Raw genomic sequence first — 21,872 nt, 5'->3', positions numbered from 1 at the left:
GAATTTGTATCTCAAAAATTTCTTAAAACAGTACTTACTCTAAGGGCTACTATATTTTCTGTTCTGTTACTTTTTATTTTTAAAAGATTTTTAAGGATTGCCAGCCATGGCCAATAGTTTGATAAGCATTGTAATGTGTGTGAGCATGTACTTCAAACTTGCCATTTACTTTACCATTTTAGCCAAGAATTTCAAGTACAGAGAATTAAAATTCTGCTGGTATAAAACATTGTACTGTTATAATAACAGACTGTAGGTAAAAGTAATACAGTAATTAGTATTCTGTATAGTAATTACTATACTGTAATAGTACAGTATAGTATTGTAATTATAATTACTATATATAATCATGATAAATTGTGTTTATATTTTAAGTTTACCAAACCAGTATATTCATTACTTAATTACTTAGCACATTTTGGCAACTTTTGGAGGCCCATAGACTATCCTTTAACTGCTATAGCATTAGTTTATAATAATTTCTTAGAGGAGTGTTTGCCAGCACTGGGAAACAACATTGAGTAAGTCATGGTTCTTGCCCTGGATAAACCCAAAAGAGAATTACGCATTTCACAGATAATTATAATGTGATTAAATGTTGTTATAGGCATATGTTCAAAGTAATCTGGGGATAAGCATGCTTAATTTTGTCTAGATTTGAGGTAGACTTCACCAGGAGGTACCATTTAGCTATTAATAGTAACTCTTTTATAGGTTGAAACTGATTTCTCAACTCCAACACCAAGAAGGAAAACCCCATTTAACACAGGTAATACACTTACAGCTTTCTTTTGTGGCTCAGTTCTATTATAAGGTAGGTTCTTTATTTAAATGGTATTAAAATTAATTGCTCTCAAGTGGACAGACTTAGCATTTTATTCCTTATAGATGTTTTCAGTTTTATTGAAAGCACTTTTAGAAATTTATTATCTTTTTATTAAACTTCTCTTTACAGACTTAGGAGAAAACTCTGGTATTGGAAAACTTTTCACTAATGCTGTGGAATCTTTAGATGAAGAAGAGAAAGATTATTATTTTTCGAACTCTGATTCTGCATAGTAAAATGAGAAAATATGATTCCTGGGATTTTTACCAAAAGCAGACAGTGTGTTTGTATTTTCAACTGGAGTACATGTATTTTCTTTGTAAAGTAGCTTCCTATGAAAATGTGGACTTTTTTGAAGGTTTCATATGTTTGTGTTCAAAGTAAAATATCCTCATTGCTGCAGCTTACTAAAAATGTAAAGAAAATTGTTTTTGCTCGTGTAGATATCTGTAAATTTGTTTTTGCATATTAAAATATATATAGATAATTTTTTAATAAGCATCCAAGTCTGTTTACTTTAAGAAAATCATTTCCCAAACAGATTTTTTTTTTATTTCAAGAAAATTTTGCTACCATTTAAGTAAGAGAAGGTGAGAAGGATGACAGAGGTTGTATTGGTAGCTATTGAATTCATGAAAACTTTTAAGTTAGCATTTGTTACCAGTTATTATCCAAGCCAGAGTAGGATTTGTTACCAGTTGTTATCCAAACCTAATGTTTAAATTACACATCGTTGAAATTAAATTACACATTGTTGACATGCTTCTCTCCTGATTGTTTTTATTTTAAACTTGTGATAGGCATATCTATGAAACCTATGTAAATTTAGTTTATTGCTTTACCATTATTTTACTAGGTAAAATTAGAGAACAGATTTTGTTCTCTAATTTTTAAGCCTTATTTACATATGCAGAAACAGCTTAAATATTTTGACTAGATTAGACAAACAGTTAATAGATCCACCATTAGGAATCAATATATTATGTCATAATAAACATCCTTTTTCTATCACTGAAATTTCTTTTAGAAATAAACTTATTTTTGCTTGTTATGTTTTGAAACTTGACATAGGATATTTTCCCTCTGGCTACACATTCACCTACCTTTGTTCTCTATTTAGATTATTAAAATAAAGTTAGTTTGCTTTTATAGTATTTGTTTCTTGTTTTTTGTTTGTTACTAATTACTGGATGATAGAAATAAAAACAAATCATGACTGGTCCTGTTTAAGTTTCCTCAAAAAAAAAATGATTAATAACATTTTCTTGTTTCTTAAGTGTTTTAGTCAGAGCAGGCATGGTGTCATGTATCTGTAGTCTCAACTACCTGGGAGGCTGAGGAAGGAGGATAGCTTGAGCCCAGGAGTTTAAGGCTGAACTGTGCTATGATCATGCCTGCAACTGGCCACTGCACCCTAGCCTGGGTAACAGAGACTCCTTTTAAAATAAATAAAATAAAATAGTAATAATCAGCAGTTATATAATTATAGGACTTACAGAAACACTGTAAAAAGAACAGTGCAATTGGACTAAGATAGTTCTTTGTTTAAACTACCATGATTATTTCTGCCATAAAGACCCTTGGTGGATATAGAATGGATCAAAAGAAAGGGTTATTTTGGAGTGGCCAAAAAAAATGCCATTGTAGAACTTGAGTTGCCAATATTTTGATCTAATGCTATACTGCTTGAAGTTAATGGATAGTGTTTTAGGAGTTAAGAAAGTGGTTAAATCCCTTAAAAAGTAAAAAGGCAATTGAAATGGCATAAACTTGACTCAAACCAAGAGTCTGACCCCTACTGCCCATATATCCCTATCAGAACTTCAGCGCCTTCCCTATTCTAAGGTATCTCACCAGCCAGGTACCTGGCTTGTCCTATTTCTATCAGGTCATAAGATGAACTAATGATAAGGTTTAAGGTAAGTAACCCCCAAAGGAAACTTAAAAGTGGAAAAGAAAAAAGACCTTAAGGACTTAAATAATAAATGGATAATGAATGGTTAATGGCTACCAATGAGGATATAGGAGGAGGCTATTGCAAGCCTAAATATGGATAGAGCTCTCCATACAGCAAGCATAAATAAATGAAATCCTCTAGGTTATGTCTGTAACACCATGTTAATTTATGTACTTTTTTTTGTCTGATGGGTGCACACACAGCTGAGTCTGAGCAGGTGGTGGTATCTCTGTGTGAGGTTGTTGAGGGACTGCATCATTCTGGCATGCAGCTGGGGCAAAGCACCACCAGATGTCCCTACCCACAGGCCCTGCTGACAATGTAGCAGGAGCAAGATACTTGAAGATGTAGCACAGTGGAACCACAAAGAGGCTCCTTTCCTCCTCCTGTCACAGCTTAGCATTGTGCTCACTATTAAAGGAGAAATACTCAAAAAGTCCAGTTATAACAAACTGATAACTGCACACTAGGCAATAACTTAGTGTTTCCTATCTGTGGTTTTGACAGAATTATTGAGCAGCATACATAAGTCAGCTGCTTTCATACAAATTGAGAGTTGATACTATCTCAAAGGAGCTAAACAATTAGAGTAACTTTTTTGTCCCCTTTTATCAACACCATAGAGTGAAAGAGAATGATACCTAGTTTGTGAGTTCTGCTTCTAGATTTGCCAGTCTAAACTTGAATAAGTCACTTGTTTCTGGGCATCACTTTTATCATTTGGTAAGAAAGGAAAGAGAAGTGATTTGAATTACATGAGCTCTGAAGTCCCCGCCAGATTTAAGGTGAGGAGAGCTCTGCAGTGAGGCTGGTTCAACTACCCAACAATGTAATAGGGGTAAAAATGAGGCCGAGAATAAAGGACTCATATAATTAAAGGCTGCTTTAGTACTAGACTGACTAGAAAAAAGATGTCATATATATTACAGATACAAGCAAAGCCTTTTTTTGTTCGTGTTTGTTTTTGTTTTTGTTTTTGAGATAGAGTCCGGCTCTATCGCCCAGGCTGGAGTGCAGTGGCACGATCTCAGCTCACTGGAAGCTCCGCCTCCCGGGTTCACGCCATGCTCCTGCCTCAGCCTCCCGAGTAGCTGGGACTACAGGTGTCTGCCACCATGCCCGGCTAATTTTTTTATATTTTTAGTAGAGACGGGATGGGGTTTCACCGTGTTAGCCAGGATGCTCTTGATCTCCTGACTTCGTGATCCGCCCCCCTCGGCCTCCCCAAGTGCTGGGATTACAGGCGTGAGCCACCGCGCCCGGCCCCAAGCAGAGCCTTCTTAATGCCATCACAGACAACAGAATGGATCAAAACGGTAAATATAATAGGGTCAACATAATGGGCCTGCATTCAGTAATTTATATTAAAAAGAAACTTTCTAAGTCCAAACCAATATACCATTTTGAATATATTTCAGCAACAAAAAAGAGTAATGTAGCTGGGAGTTTGTATTAGTCCATTCTCACGCTGCTATGAAGAAATAACCCAAGACTGGGTAATTTATAAGGAAAAGATGTTTAATTGACTCACAGTCCTGCATGGCTGGGGAGGCCTCGGGAACTTACAATCATGGTGGAGGGGAAGCAAACGTTTCCTTTTCCACATGGCAGTAGGCGAGAGAACTGCAGAGTGAACAGAGGAAAAGCTTATAAAACCATCAGATCCTCTGAGAACTATCACTAGAACAGCATGGGGGAACCGCCCCCATGAGCTAATCACGTTCCAGGAGGTCCCTCCCCAATATATTGGGATTATAATTCAGATTACAAGTCAAGATGAGATTTTGGTTGGGGACACAGCCAAATCATATCAGAGTTCATATTAATAGATTTGACAGTACTTAACTGGGACACACCTTTGGTCAGATAAACATTCAGTTAAGTTTTCTACTTTCCTAGTTACTGGGTCATTTATCTCACAACCCACCCATCACCCACACCTTACCAAGTACATGTATTTAGAATCAGTACACTTAAAAGTATACTATCTACACATAGGGAAAATCGACAAGTTGGCTGTAGTCATAGACATGTCAACTTTACTATTTATCACAACAGTACAACTTTAATGATGGGAAACATTCCAAAGTATATCTCTAGCTTAGCTTTTACTTTCTTAAACTATCCTTAGTAACACTTTTAATAAACCTTGTTTTATTTAATAAAAAAATTAGTTTTATAATCTAGTCAAAATGATCACTGAACAGATTTTTCTTTTAATAATTTCTATAATCTATAAATAAAAATGTATACAATATAAAATATTTAAATAAAATATTCTCTTATTTACAAATAAACATAATCATAAAACAGCAATGATTATTGAAGTGCATTTAATATTGTGAGAGGTCTTTGAAAACCCCATCTTGAGCAGCTTGATTATATATCAGATTTCAGTCTATCTTGGTTAAGATCATTTGGTAACATTTGTATGTCAAATACATAGTGAATATATCTATAGATCTCCTCAGCCTTCTGATGAGTTACTTGTGCATACATGGAGATTTCTTGAAGTGAGCTGAAAAATAAATGAGACAAAATCATTACACTAGGACTTTTGGCTTTTATAAAATTTAGTATTACCTAAAGAACACCAAACACAGTAGCCTTTAAGGAAATCATCTCAAGCATTATCCGTCCAGCTGATATGTCTTGAACATTAGTTTGGATAAAAGAGCTACTTGTTTCCTTTCCTTAAAATTATCTAGAATAACAATTTCAACATCTTCAATGAACTGAATGTTTTTGTGTTGCCCAAAATTCATATGTTGAAGCCGTAATTCCAATGTGATGGTATTTGGAAGTGGCAACTTTGAGAATTAGTTGATAAAGGTGGATATCCTTGTGCACGTTTAAGAAGAGGCCAAAGAGCTAGCTAGCTCTATTTCTGCCATGTGAGGATACAATGAGAAGGCAGTAGTCTGTGACTCAGTAGAAAGCTCTCCAGAACCCAGCCATGATCTCAGACTTCCAGTATCCAGAACTGGCAGAAATAAATTTGTGTTGTTTGTGTATTTTATCATTGCAGCATGAGCTAAGACAGTATCTGATGTAGGCCTTTAATTAAAATGAACTACATTCTAAAATCTCCCTCTTCAAGCAATATAATGATCACAACTAGTAAAATACTCGTTTTTCTTGTTATAGAACTGAACAGCCCAGAAATGTTAGATTGCAAGGTCAAATGAAACTGCTATTTATTGTCTCTCCACAGAGCTCTAAGCTTCTCAAAGGAAATCCCTACACCTATTTTTTCTTTTTTCTTTTTTTCGAATAATGTCCCTTAGCTTCATACAGTAACTAATATATGTTGGCAGGCAAAAAATGTTTACTGAATAAAATAATCTAACAGGCATGATGCCGCTTAAATTTTTTTAACATTAAACTTCTATGGAATGCTTTTAAGAATCTTTTAAAAGTAATCATTTAAAAATATTACAACAGACATACCTGTTAGCCATCCTTTTCACAGATGAAAACTGGTGACACATATTTAATGCAGTTATATAACTTATATTGGGAATACTTAAATAAAACTGGAGTGCCTCACTTTTATTACTATTCACCACTGTTGGAACATGAATACCAACATTCTTTCTTTGTTCCACTAAAGACAGTTCCTTTAGCAAATCTGCAGTTTCTTCTTGGCAGGAACTGAAAAGAATTCGGATTCCAGCGCCAATTAAGGTAGTCAGCAGGCTGTCATAGCTCTTTGTTCTCCTAAACATCCTTGATGTGTCTCCTAAATATTCATATTTAGGGAAAGGCAAACTTCAGTAACTAATATTAAGTAGAATCATTAATATACTTTATTTTATTAAAATCCCAAAATCTACACCATTGAGCAAACTGGTGCCACATTCTGCTAATGAGAAACCCTACAACTAATGTTTCTCAAATATCTGAGAAAGAAAATAGGGGTAACTATGAGCGCCTTGAGCTGGAATCAACATAGAAAGGTGAATAAGGAAGAGCTTATATTCCTAGATAATTCACTCCTGAAGGCCAAGACTGTATTACTCATCTCTAGTTTTTCATGCTAGCTCTGATGAAGGGTGCATTAAGTACTGGTTTAATATAAAATTATCTTAGGTATTTATTCCAAAGAATAACTCAACAAATACCCTGTACACCCATTTTAACATCATCTTGCCAATTACTTCCCTACCCTTTCTTGTTCATTTTCTATTCCATATTCTACTTAAATCCTTTTATTGGTATTCCCTATTATGGCCCCCGATCCTTTTCTATAACCTTTGCCATGTTACCTTCCTGTCTATTCCAAATCTATTTCCTTTATCCCTGACTTTTCAAATTAAAAAGAAGGCTGGTGGCTCAAACATGTAATCCCAGCACTTTTGGGAGGCTGAGGCAGGAAGATAACGAGGTCAAGAAATCGAGACCATCCTGGCCAACATGGTGAAACCTCGTCTCTACAAAAAATATTAAAAAAAATTAGCTGAGCATGGTGGCATACACCTGTAGTCCCAGCTACTCAGAAGGCTAAGGCAGGAGAATCACTTGAACACAGGAGGCGGAGGTTGCAGTGAGCCGAGATTGCACCACTGCACTCCAGCCTGGGCGACAGAGCAAGACTCCATCTCAAAAAAAAAAAAAAGAAGGCTGGGCATGGTGGCTCATGCCTGTAATCCCAGCACTTTGGAAGGCTGAGGCAGGCAGATCACCTGAGGTCAAGAGTTCAAGACCAGCCTGACCAACATGGTGAAACACCATCTCTACTAAAAATACAAAAATTAGCTGGGCGTGGTGGCACATGCCTGTAATCCCAGCTACTCAGGAAGCTGAGGCAGGAGAATTGCTTGAACCCGGGAGGTGGAGGTTGCAGTGAGCCGAGATCATGCCACTGCACTCCAGCCTGGGCAACAGAGCAAGACTCTGTCTCAAAAAAAAAAAAACAAAAAAAAAATTGGGTAACCAAAAGATAAAATGACTTATCTAAGGCAACATGGTTCACCAATGACAAAATGGGGATGAAAAGGCTGCCCAACTCCCACACCAATGTTTTACATAAACTACCCTATTACCAAAAGTATAATTCTGCAATTCTTCCGCAGTGGCTTTCACCTACATGATTTTACTTAGTTCTCATAATATCACAAGATGAGTAGAACAAGTGTATTATCAGTTCCTCAGAGGGAGTGATTTGTCAATGCAATGTCACACAGAGAAGCCAGTAATTGGTGTGTCTTCTGATTCCATATCTCATGATCTTTTTACTGTTCTTGAGGGCTCGCCATACAACTAAATAATTACTGCAGAAATCTTCTACCTGAAGCTCCAATCCTGCACTTCCAAATGCATCCTAGGTACCCACTTCAGTGACCCATTGAGAACTCGATCTTAACGTGGTCAAAACTGAACTTCCCTTGTCCCTTATATCTGTTGCTTCCCTTATATTCATAATTGCAATAAACAGTACCACTACTTAACTGCCCAATAACCAAGAAGTTGGTCAACTCAGTAATTCTCAACTCCTCCCACCAACTCTTGCTAATCCTGACTGCTTAAACATCTCCCGAATACTACTTCTCCTCCCCATTGCTGCCTTAGTTAAGGCCCTCATCCTTCCTGGGTTCCTGAAAAAGTCTTATGTTTGGCAGACTTGCCTTCAGTTTCCAACCCTTCATTTCTCATAAGCTGCATTTAAATACAATGACTAATGAAAGCCATTATGGCTGTATGAAAATATGAAATGACATTCACCAGTCAGGTGTTTATATTTTAAGAGTTTCCCACATCCTAATAATAGAAGAATAAACTAAGTTAGCCGTAAAGTTCCTTTACAGTCTTATAAACAAAGATATTTAAAAATACAAACCTGTTTTTTCTCTGTCCTTTTCCACAATCACACATATTCTTTCAAACATACTCTGCAGGTGCTGGATCTGCTCAATGAACTTGTTCTTATTGACACTATTTAACATCTCAGATTGAGACCTCCTTTCCACCACCATGCGGTTACTCACGATGTAATCACAGCCATTGAGAGGACAAACTTCTACTTGCAACCCATGAATTGCTCTTAGGGAAGAAATTACTTCTAATCCAGAAGTGATTTCATGACCACCTACAAGAATACAGGTTCCTTTTCCTTCCTGCGGAAGTCTAAGAGAAGTATGTGTCCCAGCTAAATGTGGTCTTGACTTGGAACAGGATGCCCCTGAAGTGCTAGAATCCTCCAAAGCACTACCATCCTGAAAAAGTGGAAAACACTGGTCACATTCAGGTTAAATGCATAAAAGTGCCATAAACGTCTCACACCTGAAGTTGATTATCCTTACTGAGAATGTCCAGTTTTCGTCCTTCAATTTGACCAAAGTGACAATAAATGAAGGAGCACATAAGTCACTACTCTCACACCTCAAAAAATTGTAAAGCTGTAATTAACAACAAAAGCTAAGAACAAAAGGATGTAAAGAAATAGCAGAAAGTCTAAAAATGAACAGGAAAGGAAATGTGTTAAAAAAGAAAATTATAATTTTTAGCCTAGAGAAAAAAAACAAACGAATGGAAGGTGAAATAACCTTTGAGCAGATTAGAGTTCATCGTGAAGAACAAGGAAACTAGACAAGATATTTTTGAAAAATAATAGGAAGATTAGATAACCAGAAAGTATCTCCAGTTGAAAACAACTAAACCTGTTCGGTTTTAAAAAACTAACGTTTGTAAAAAATATTTAGAAATACATAACTGGTCTGACCAGAAAGTAAGGAATGCACCAAGGTCAAAAACAACATGGAAGTGAGAATTTTGGAAGTTACTTAAGTCAGAACATACCCAGCTTTCCTTTCCAAAGTAATCTGCCAAATCCTGTGAACCATGAGCTCCTCTTTTCGCAGAGGCACAGGGCATGGGAAACATTAGTGCTAGATGTCCGAACCTCTGTCCCCAAAAACAGTTAAACGTTTATTATAAGCGCAAATAAAAAATAAATCTACTCCATAAAAACAGAAAGGAAAAAGTAGTTCTCAATCTTAATATCTGGTAGAGAGGTAAAATCTCGAATTGGTATCTACATACTGGCCCTCCAGCCCTCATGTAGGCTTGTAGCCAGAATACACAATACCTGTGTGATCCACAAAAACCTTAAGCAAGTAATAAAATGTGCTCTCCAAAAAGAAATGCAAATGGCTCTTACGAGCTATATCAATGTATGAAACTGAAAGAAAAAAGATGCTTTCAACTTTGCTATGGAAAGAAAAACACAAATTTGAAACTATGACAAGCCATCTCTCACTAGGTTTACAATATTCTCTGTTAATGAGGTTCTGGAGAAATCAGAAATTCTTTTACAGTGCTGGTAGTAATAAAAATATGATACAGCGGTGGCTCACACCTGTAATCCCAGCACTTTGGGTGGCTGAGGCGAGTGGATCACTTGAGGTCAGGAGTTCGAGACCAGCCTGGCCAACGTGGTGAAACCCTGTCTCTACTAAAAATACAAAAATTATCTGGGTGTGGGAGGCGGAGTTGCAGTGAGCCGAGATCACGCCACTGCACTCCAGCCTGGGCTACAGAGCGAGACTCTGCCTCAAAAAAAAAAAAAAAAGGCACAACCTATAGAGAAGTTAGCAATATCTGGCAACATTACATATGCATTTACTTTTTACAGCAACTCCAAGAAATTAATCCCAAAGTTACACCGGCAACATTTAAGAGGATACAAACATGGCTATTTATTATAAGAATGAAAGATTAGAAACAACCTACATATGCATCAATATGGAAATGTTGAATTATTACATAATCATACAATGGTGTATGCAGCTGCACAAAGTAATGAGGAATATATATCTGTATATTACTATTAAGTGAACCTGAGGATACAGTTTTAAGTAAAAAAATCAAGATGGGATAAAGTATGTATTGTATTTTACTACTTATCTAAGGAAGATTAAAAATATAAAAGTATCTAATTATATATTTCAAACCATGTATAAACAAACCGAAGTATGTAGATATTTTTAATTATTACCTGTGTACAAGGAAGGAAGCAGTGAAGGACACAAAAATAAAACTGGAATTTGTTTGGTTTGTTTTTTTTTTTTTTTGAGACGGAGTTTCACTCTTGTCACCCAGGCTGGAGTGCAATGGTGCAGTCTCAGCTCACTGCAACCTCTGCCTACCGGGTTCAAGCCATTCTCCTGCCTCAGCCTCCTGAGTAGCTGGGACTACAGGCACCTGCCACGACACCTGGCTAATTTTTATATTTTTAGTAGAGATGGGGTTTCACCATGTTGGCCAGGCTGGTCTTGAGCTCCTAGCCTCAGGTGATCCACCCACCTCGGCCTCCCAAAGTGCTGGGATTACAGGCATGAGCTACCATGCCTGGCCTGGAATTTGTTGAATATAAATTCTTTTGCAGATTTTACTTTTGGACCATGAACAAAATAAATAAAAAGACATCCCATTTTCATGCATTGAGAAATTTAACATTATTAAGATGACAATACTACCCAAAATAATCTATGGATTCAACACAATCTGTTTCAAAATTCCAAAAGCATATATTGCAGAAATGGGAAAACTCATACTAAATTTCATATATTTCAAGGGACTCTGAATATCTAAAACAATGTTAAAAAAAAAACAAAGTTAGAAAACTCAGACTTACCAACTTCAAAATTTCTATAAAGCTACAGGAATCAAGACAGTGTGGTACTGGCATAGAAAAAGACATATGCCAAAGAACTGAGAGCCTAGAAATAAACCCTCATTATATGGTCAACTGATTTTAAGCAAGATAGCCATGCACCACCAACAACAAAAGCTGGACTTTTATATCATTAACGAAAGTTAGCTCAAAATGAATCAAAGGTATACCCTGAAAAATTAAAACTATAAAACTCTTACAAGGAAACATAAAGAAAAATCTTCATGACTGGATTTGGCAAGATGTTCTCTTCCCACACTTGTGTCAGCAGATTGCTCTAGTTACTTGGTGTTTGCTAGCCTGGTGGGAGGGAGCACTAGGAGTGTGGAATTAGTGTTTTCTGTTGTCCTGGTTCAGCCATAGTCTTGGGCAGGACTTGTGTCCCCAGGTCTCGAAGGTAGGAATTTCTCAGTGATCTTACTCTCCCTCCCAGTTATTACAGACCTCTAATTGTCTAGGCTTAAGATGTTTTCCTGCCCTTCTCCCAGTTATAGAGGGTATTTTCTTGTTTCCTTCCTGATCTGTGGTCTTCACCTAAGCTCTGAGGGCAATAGAGTTTGCTGCTCTTCCCCCAGTAGCTTAAAGCTTTTTGTTCCATAGGGGAAACAGGGAAGGAACAAGGTGAGGCATGGTTCCTTTTCCACAGTAATTGCTTGTCTCTTCCCCAAGAACTGTACTAGGAAAAAGCATTTTTCTCATTCTCAGTCTTCTTTGTGAACGCCTGATGAGTGTGTGAAGAAAAGCCCATGAGTGGCTATAAATTCCCCACTGTGTCTACAACTCCCAGGGGTTCTAAACTTTCATGCTAGTCCACTGCCTTTTGCAATTCACTAACGTTTTAGCTGAAATTTTTTTTTAATTTTTTTTTTTAGACAGAGTCTCATTTTGTTGCCCAGGCTGGAGTGCAGTGGCATGATCATAGCTCACTGCAACCTCAACCTCCCAGGGTCAGGTGATCCTTCCACCTTAGCATGCTGAGTAGCTGGGACTACAGGTATGCACCAGCATGCCAGGCTAATTTTTTTGTTGCTTTTGTTTTGTTTTTCTTTTTTTTTGAGACGGAGTCTCGCTATGTTGCACAGGCTGGAGTGCAGTGGCGCAATCTTGGCTCACTGCAACCTCTCTCTCCCAGCTTCAAGCAATTCTCCTGGCGCAGCCTCCTGAATAGCTGGGGCTACAGGCATGTGCCACCACGTCTGGCTAATTTTTTGTATTTTTAGTAGTGACGGAGTTTAACTGTGTTGGCCAGGCTGGTATCAAACTCCTGACCTCAAGTGATCCGCCTGCCTCGGCCTCCCAAAGTGCTGGGATTATAGGCGTAAGCCACTGCCCCTGGTCAGCTGAATTATTTTTACCAGATTTCACAGTGTCCAGTGATTGCCAAGAATCAGCAAGCTTTTCATTGGAGGGGCCTGTTTTTCCTTAAATATCAGCCTAATTGTTTGCCCTACAACCTTAGCTCTGTAATGGTTTTAAGAAAACATGATTTTGCAGATGACTGGCTCTTTGTTATAGTAAGGATGGGAGCAATACTCCCTCCACCTTTCTACATCATAACTTAAGATGGACTTTCTATCTTTTAACATCCTAGACTAAGATCAACATCCCAATTATTCAGAAATTATCACTAAAATATATTTAATATTTAATTTTTAAAAATGAATAATAAATGTAATGAAGGAGGAAATGGCCACTAAAGAACTAGAAGAAAATAGTGGAAGTACTTAGTTTTCTTAGAGTATGGCTTTCTAAACATGACAACAAGGTCAGGAAATACAAAGAAAAAAAGTCTAGGCTGCATAAAGAAGTTATATTTCATATAGCAAGAAACACTAAACACAAAACAAAAAAGCAAACAAAAGACAAGGAATACTGTTTGTAATATACATGACAATGCAAATATTAGTATTTTTAATCTGTGAAGATTTTTGTCAGGGTAGTCTATTTTATGTCTTTTCAAATTTACCTCAAAAAATTCTTTCTCCTCCTAATTTCAAGGAATAAGAATCACACTATATGTAATTTTATTCAATAATAGTAGAAAACTTAAAACTTTTTCCACTAAGACCTACTGATCCCTTTTCATAGTCCTCTTCAAAGTATCACTATCCTGTATCTATTTTTTAGTTAGGACATATCAAAGTAGAAATATTGCTTAAAGTGTTAGTGCTTACCAGTGCTTATTTCTCTTTTCAAAGTAAAGAGCACTGGAGTGTGGTGTGGGGGTGAATAGGCAACTATGGTGATTAGAAGCCCAGAAGGGCAGTGTGGAGGCACCCAGGCTCTGTAGCCTCATCTCCACTGCTCAGATAGGCTTAGCCCAGGGTCAGGAGGGACTCTGCCTTGTCGAGAAAAGCCTAGGATACTGAGACACTCGCAAATGTCACTAGTGTGAATTACAGCTGAAGAAACTACACTACTGTATCCACCTAGAACCAAGGTCAACACACCCCACCTAATTGACACCCTAAGACCCATTCATACAAATAAGTCTTTCCCTGGGAAATTACTCCATAAAACTTGACGAGATGAATGTCCCACTGGATGTGTAGAAATCAACATAAGGACACGTCATATATGAAAAAGCAAGGACACCATACTTCCAAAGGAACACAATAATTCTCAAATAACAGACCCCATTTATAAGGAATTATACAAAAATAATAATCTTGCCAGGCATGGTGTTGCATGTCTATAGTCCCAGCTACTAAGAAGGCTGAGGTAGGAGGATCACATGAGCCCAGGAATTCAAGTCAGCAGTGAGCTATGATCGCACCTGTGGATAGCCACTGTAATCCAGCCTAAGCAACACAATAAGAACTCATCTTGGGATTTTAATCTCTACACTATAGATGAGGATATTGAAACTCAAAGAAATTAAGTACTTTCTTGTTCTCCAGTCTATTATAAAGACTTAATGTAGTCAATCTTTTCCTAACAATGCCTTCAAGAAATAACTATGACCAAAAAAAAAAAAAAAAAAAAATGGGGACAATTTGCAACAGGAAACACAAATATGAGGACCATTGTGTGGACACTGTCAAGCATGTGGCTAAGGCAGAGTGTGATGAAACATCTTGGGGATAAAGAGAAGTAGAAGCAGAGAGCAGAATAGTGGTTAGTAAGGGGGTTAAGGTTGGGGCGGAGGGTGTTGGTCAAATAATACAAAATTTCAGATAAGAAGACTATAGCTAATTACAAGGTATTTTATCTTGAAAATCACTGAAAGAGTAAATTTTAAGTGTTCTCATTCTCAACCAAAAAATAAGTATTTGAGGTAATACATATGTTAATTCGCTTGATCTAGCCATTCCACAATGTATACATATTTCAAAACATCATGTTATACTTGATAAATATATACAATTGTCAATTCTAAAAAGTATTTTTTAGTAAGTCTATTTTCAGTCTCACTCCTAGTTAACCAAATAATGAATCAATATATACAGTTCCTATTATTATTTCTTTAACCCCTATTTAGCAAAATTACTGTAACTATAAACCCTTAAAAACGGGAAACAGTTTTACAGTGATTCTTCTAGAAATAGCACAATAGGAGAAAGTAAAACTGGACTACTTAGCAGCCATTCTGGAAGGAAATGGAAGAAAACTTTAAGAAGGAAACCAGTTGGTACTCCCAAATTCCTTTACCCAATAAAAAGAGACTTACATACCCAAAGCCTTCTGAGAAGGAGAAAAGTTAACCTGGGAACTAGTTCTAGTTCTTTTTTTTTTTTTTTTGAGATGGAGTCTTGCTCTGTCACCCAGGCTGGGGTGCAATGGCACGATCTCGGCTGACTGCAACCTCTGCCTCCCGGATTTAAGCGATTCTCCTACCTCTACCTCCCAAGTAGGTGGGACTACAGGGATACGCAACCACATCTGGCTGATTTTTGTGTTTTTAGTAGAGACGGGATTTCATCATGTTGGCCAGGCTAGTCTTGAACTCCTGACCTCAAGTGATCCACCTGCCTCGGCCTCCCACAGTGCTGGGATTACAGGCATGAGCCACCGCACCTGGCCAGGGAACTAACTCTGAACACATAATTTCAGTTAATTTTGCCTTGCAGAAAGCCCTATTTTCCCACATCCTTTTAATAAAATTATCAAGTTTCCTTACATAGTGTTAACAAAACATTAACATATTTAAAAAATTAAAACCTGAGCACCCTGTGAATTGCCCATATAATTTTGTGTATTGTTTTCTTGTTTGAAGACATTTTCTGCAAAATTTTTTTGTTAATTTTTCTTTGACCTAGTTATTTAATACAAAACACACACACGAGAAAGAAAAAGAAAAACTTCTGGTAACCATCTAAAGACATTTTTCCTTTCTTTGATCCATACCTTCTGTGGAACTGGAAATTTTCTACAGTCTTTCTGTGAATCAACAGTAGTGAAGGGTGGTGTGGTAGACTGGACTTCATTATGATTTTGAGGTTTGAAGTCTGAGACTTCGGAAATTGTATCCTTTAAATTCAGTGATGTCTGTTTGCTCTGCTTTGCTAATGGATTAACTCTTGGAGTAGAACGCACCTTGGACTGCAGAGAAGATCCAGAAGGCACTGAATTTAAACAATGGTCCTGTTGTTTGTTCTTCTTAACAGTGCTTGGGTTAACCGCAATAGTAGATTCTCTTTTATCATTTACATTGTTCTCCTCCTCACTTGAATCATCTGGTAAAATAATTCTGGATAATTTCTTTTTTGAATGTGCACAATTTTGTTCCATCATTTGTTTTAGCATTACTGCACGTCGAGTTTTATACTTTTTACTATTTGCAAAGCAATCATCAGTTATTAAGTTAAAATCAACACAAACTTCTTCTTCACTTGATTGGCCTTTGCAAGACTCCTCTTCATCAACACAAAAACTATCCTCTAAATAGGTTTCATCTTGTTCAGGAATCTACAATAAAAACACAAGAATGTTTTACATTTATTTCAGACAATTAACAGGTATTTAAAATATACTTCTAGGCACATGAAATCTGCATTAATATTTGTTTAATTTACTTTATTAATTCAGCCACTTACTCAACTAACATAAACTAAGTACATTCTTTATGGAGGAAAATGAGTTTGAGGATAAAGGAAAAGAATGATTTACCGTCTAGAAATTTAAGGGCTAATAACAGGTAGGTAGAAAGTAAACAATAATAATAGATGATAAATGCTATATAATAAGCACAATGGAAGTACAGAGAGTACACATTACCAAGCTGAACATGGCAATTTATAAACAAACACAACTAATATGAAAATGTTATCCATAAGTGACTTAACCTATCATTTTCAGCATATAACATTTTTATGAAAAAAAAATGAATTTTGATCAACCAAGGACAAAAAAGGGATCTTTTTTACTTTTTGAGATGGAGTTTTGCTCTTGTCGCCCAGGCTGGAGTGCAATGGTGCAATCTTGGCTCATTGCAACCTCTGCCTCCCGGGTTCAAGCAATTCTCCTGCCTCAGCCTCCCAAGTAGCTGGGATTACAGGCATGTGCCACCATGCCTGGCTAATTTTTGTATTATTAGCAGAGATGGGGTTTCACCATGTTGGCCAGGCTGGTCTTGAACTCCTGACCTCCAGTGATCTACCAGCATCGGCCTCCCAAAGTGCTGGGATTACAGGCGTGAGCCACCACACACGGCCAAAAAGGGATCTTGAGAATCCATTTAGTCGAGCTTCCTGACTTTGGGCAGAAATGATCTCAAATAGCTCTGACAGCCCAGTTTTAGAAACAAAATGGAGGCTTCACTAACAGGAACATATTTCAACATCATCATCCAGAAATTCTCCATTATATTTCTATAGTTCATACCTGCGAGAAAATGTTTATGTTTTTATGTGTCTTATGAATCATTTTGTACTCATTGTTCATCATTGGACTACGCAAAGATTTCATGTAAATAGCTCTCATTTCAGAATCTGTGTAAAGATAAGAATTTAGATAAAGTAGCAAAATTATTTAAATGAAAACCAGTAAGTATTTAACTTCAATCTATTTCAAATTTACTTGATTCAAACCTTGTGCAAATATTTTACACAAAGACAATAAATATTAAAAGATATCTATAAACAATTATTCAAAAATATAAAGTTAGGAGTTTAGCCTTTGAAATCAGATCTTCTAGTTGAGTGATCATGGACAACTTAAGTTCCCTGCTTTATCTATCTCTCTGAAAATGAGGATTAAAATGGCGACTTTTCTTTCAAAACAAAGGTATACAAAGACCTTAAAACTGTACCAGATTTATAGAAGTTTCAAAAAAATAAGAAATCTAGCCAGAAAAGCAAATATGCACTGAAAACATTAAAACCCACAGCCAGTAAAAAGTATGTTTCATAATTTTCAGTTAAGCAAAACCTGGGAAACACATTGGTTTTTTTTTATGCCTAGCATTTTTAAAAGTTATAATATAATCAAAGGTACTTGAGACATGATACATAAAAACAAAAGATAATGTGAATTTCGAGGTACTTTAAAAAAAATAAAGCTTTGAAATTGTACATAGTTCAAACATACTGTGTCTAAAATGGAATTTCAAACCTCTATAATCACCATCTAAATTGCTTCATCTGCAGCCTTCCCAATAACATAACAGCAAATATGTCCTTGTTGCTCAAGCCTACTGACTCCTCCTTTTTTTCTAATCCATTGGAAAATCCTGTCAGCTTTATGTATCCAGAATCCAATCTTTCTCACTCTCCTCAGTGCTACTATCTTGGTAGAAGCCACTAGCGTTCCTTGATTGGAGGACCTCAACAGTCTCCTAACTGGTCTCAGTCTACCTCTGTTCCCCTATAGGCCATTCTCAACACAGAAGCTGGAGAGATTCTACTAAATTATGTCAGATTATGATCTGGCTGCTATTTCTCTGATCTCCCCACTACCTTCCTTTTTCCCTCATTCCAGTCACAACACTATTCCTTCAACAGGCCAGGCACACTACTGACTTGGGGCCTTTGCACTGGCTGTTGTCTTTGCATCAACATTCTTCCACTGGATTATATTGTAAACCTGCAAAACACTTCTGTTAATGAACATCAAGGACATAAAACCTTATCCTGCAAATTATATCAGCATTAAGGACAGTACTGAGAACATTGTCTTTAAACACTTTTTTCTTAAAAGTCACGAACTTTGAGAAACTTTGTCACTTTAAATAATATCAGAGACTGCAAAAGCAGAATAAATGATGAGATCTGTGAAAGATTAGAATACTGAAGAGATATAATCAGAATATTTCTCACTTCTGTTACAGCCAATCTGAACCATCTCCTCTCAATGTATTGTATGTAAGATCCGTTCAAGCACTGGATGAACACACTGTTTTCTGAAAGTAAACTGCCCTTACATGGCAAATTTAATAAATTTAGCTTTGTATTGCAGTTGGTCTTAACAATCTACATCACTAAATCTCTCTTCTTCTAGTCTCTGATGATGTCACCTTCTCAATGAGGCCTCTTCCTAACTGCCTTATTTAAAATAACAGCTAGGCAGAGTGCAGTGGCTCACAGCTATAGACCCAGTACTTTGAGAGGCCAAGGTGAGAGGATTGCTTGAGGCCTGGAGTTGGAGACCAACCTGGGCAACATAGTGAGATTACATCTCTACAAAAGGCCAAAAAATTAACTGGTCATGGTGGCACATGCCTGTAGTCCTATAGGAGGCTAAAGCAGGAGAATCTCCCGAGCTTAGGAGTTCAAGGCTGCAGTGAACTATGACTGCGCCACTGCACCCTACTCTGGGCAACAGAGTAAGACTCTGTCTCTAAAAAAATAAAATTAAAAAATAATACAATAAAATGGCAACTTGTCTGTTATTTATACCCTCAACCCCAGTTACTCCAAATTTTTCTCATCTTGGCCAACTTTTTTATTTTTCTGTAACTCTTTATCTTACAATAAACTAATTTAGTTAGTATATATATTGTCTGTCTCTTTCCATTTGAATGTAGGCTTCATAAGAAGAAACTTTTTGTCTATTTTGTTCATTCATATATGGTTCTTACATGCCTTACATAGTACTAGGCATGTAGTGGGCAATAAACACTTGTGAAATGAACATTTCACACTTGAGCAACCCAGGTCAATCTGAAGAGAAATATTCAAATTAGCAGAAGCCTATGAACAATCAGTCTAAAACAAAGCAAGTATTAAAGAATTTGAATGAAAATGACCAAATAAATATTTTGCACATACCACATTTAATTACCTTTAAGGTCTAGTTTCATTAAAAACTGATTAAAATATTTAAATATAAGCACCTAAAAACATTGAAAAAAATTTTAAGGATCATTATAACATTTACCATTTATAGCCTGTGAAAGTTGAGTTTCATCATTTAAAAAGTCAAGTAATGAGGAATCTTGTTCATTTTCTGACTCATCATTTTCATCTGATGAAACATATTCTGCATCTTCTTCAGAAAGTTCTGCTTCATCATCTAAAAACTTCCTAGCTACATGCTAAGACAAATTAGAAAACATGAAGATATCATTGAGAAAATAATTTTCTTTCATGATTGGAAATAATTCTGGAAAACTGATTTCTTATCAATGCTTTTAAGATTAATAAAATAATAAAAACAAAATTTCTAGGCCCAGTGCAGTGATGCATGTCTGTAATCCCAGCACTATGGGAGGCCGAAGCAGGTGGATCACCTGAGGTCAGGAGTTCAAGGCCAGCCTGACTAACATGGTGAAACCCCATCTTTACAAAATACAAAAAAAAAAAAAAAATTGGCAGGGTGTGGTGGCACATGCCTGTAATCCCAGCTACTTGGGAGGCTGAGGCAGGAGAATCACTTGAACCTGGGAGGTGAAGGTTGCAGTGAGCTGAGATGGTGCCACTGCACTCCAGTCTGTGGCAGTAAGAGCGAAACTCTGTCTAAAAAAAAAAAAGAAGAAAATCCCAAGAAGAAATGATAAAGTTACCTATCTATTTAAAAATTCTGATAATTCTGTCATAAAATAAAGTAAAAGTTGGTATATTTGCTTGATCTTTTTTTTTTTTTTTTTTTTTTTTTTTTTTTTTTGAGACAGAGTCTCACTTTGTTGCCCAGGCGGGAGTGCAGTGGCGCAATCTTGGCTCACTGCAACCTCCGCTTCCTGGTTCAAGAGATTCTCCTGCCTCAGCCTCCCGAGTAGCTGGGATTACAGGCATGTGCCATCATGCCCAGCTAATTTTTGTATTTTTAGTAGAGACAGGGTTTCACCATGTTGGCCAGGCTGGTCTCAAACTCCTGATCTCAGGTGATCCACCTGGCTCAGCCTCCCAAAGTGCTGGGATTACAGGCGTGAGCCACCGTGCCCAGCCTGCTTGATGTTTCTTAATAAGCATAAAATTTCCTGAGTCTTCCAGCTCTTTCAAGAAAATTACTGCACCACAAAAGAACTTAATCAGAAAGGAAAGGTAATGAGAACATTTTCCAAGTATTTGAAAATTGGATACAAATAAGAAAAACAATATAATGATCATAAAAGCAAATATCTTAAAACTCAAATTTCTAATTCTGTATTTTCTTCAATTTGAAACATAAATTCTCAATACACTTGAGTTTTTTGGTATTCATTCAAAGTAACACAACACTGCAAGATAAAGCATCAAAACACAAAGAGAAACAAAAAAAAACTACTTTGAATTTAATTCCAGTAAAAAAAATCTAAATGGGTGTCAAAATACTTAATTTTTTTTCTATAAAGAGAATGTATAGAGAAATCTACATTGATGTAAAACCAATTATCTTTACTGATAAAATGCATACATATTTAAAGAAACTAAAAAAAAGATTACCTTTAAGTGACTCTGTCTCTTTGGGACTTTGATGCCTCTTCTGGCATTCCTGTTACAAACCTTGAAGTCTTCTAATTGTGAACATGGTTTGGAAAAATTCTCACTCTCATCACTAGATGATAATTCTGACTATAATAATTCAACAAAATTCTTGCATAAGAAAAAAATATTTTCTTCCTAGACAAGTAAAATTGCTCTTACAACTCAGAGCCATGTTATAAATACATAATATTAATGTTATAAATACTTAAGAATGTAAAAGTAAATAACTTAGGTAATATTAAATGCTAAAATACTAAATTAGGTTATAAGTAATACTAGTATAGGTATTCATCCAATATAGTATTACATCGAATATGTTTGATGAAAACATACTTTTAGTTTTTATTTTTATTTTTTCTGCAAACACTATGGTGACTTAGAAAACTGATACTTTTAGTTTAACAGTATTTCCTTCAGAAGATCTTCAAGGGCTTCACAAAGAACAAGCCTATAAATTTGGCCATCAAAATCAGTCCAAATATAGGAATCATTTGAAACTAAGAAACAAATAAAACAATAATAAGTTTTGACTATGAGGCCTATCACCATATCTCTTATAGGATAACATAAAAC

The 21,872-nt window shown here is 36.3% G+C and overlaps 2 protein-coding genes across 5 annotated transcripts in view; one reads left to right on the top strand and one right to left on the bottom strand.

The window, feature by feature from the left end:
• Positions 1-1,980, top strand: part of MIS18BP1 (MIS18 binding protein 1) — a 54,228-nt gene extending 52,248 nt beyond the window's left edge. Inside the window, exons 16-17 of the mRNA XM_003831752.7 lie at positions 715-769; positions 956-1,980. Coding sequence (XP_003831800.2) covers positions 715-769; positions 956-1,059 — 159 coding nt within the window. The 3' untranslated portion in view covers positions 1,060-1,980. The remainder of the gene's footprint in view (positions 1-714; positions 770-955) is intronic.
• A 2,300-nt stretch (positions 1,981-4,280) lies between these two features.
• FANCM (FA complementation group M) overlaps positions 4,281-21,872 on the bottom strand; it is a 66,071-nt gene continuing 48,479 nt past the window's right edge. For 3 of the 4 annotated variants that reach the window (XM_055097552.1, XM_003831753.5, XM_057299675.2), the window contains 7 exons: positions 21,258-21,386; positions 19,774-19,930; positions 17,281-17,387; positions 15,805-16,365; positions 8,623-8,998; positions 6,234-6,525; positions 4,281-5,301 (listed from right to left, as the gene is read on the bottom strand). In XM_055097552.1, the coding sequence (XP_054953527.1) occupies positions 5,163-5,301; positions 6,234-6,525; positions 8,623-8,998; positions 15,805-16,365; positions 17,281-17,387; positions 19,774-19,930; positions 21,258-21,386 (1,761 nt within the window). In that variant the 3' untranslated portion in view covers positions 4,281-5,162. The remainder of the gene's footprint in view (positions 5,302-6,233; positions 6,526-8,622; positions 8,999-15,804; positions 16,366-17,280; positions 17,388-19,773; positions 19,931-21,257; positions 21,387-21,872) is intronic. The other variant, XM_063596066.1, reaches the window with a different exon arrangement.

Source organism: Pan paniscus, chromosome 15 (genome assembly GCF_029289425.2).
Source record: "Pan paniscus chromosome 15, NHGRI_mPanPan1-v2.0_pri, whole genome shotgun sequence".
NCBI classification, from domain to species: Eukaryota; Metazoa; Chordata; class Mammalia; order Primates; family Hominidae; genus Pan; species Pan paniscus.
The sequence above is the reverse complement of the archived record's forward strand: the minus strand, read 5'-3'. Positions and strand labels throughout refer to the sequence as shown.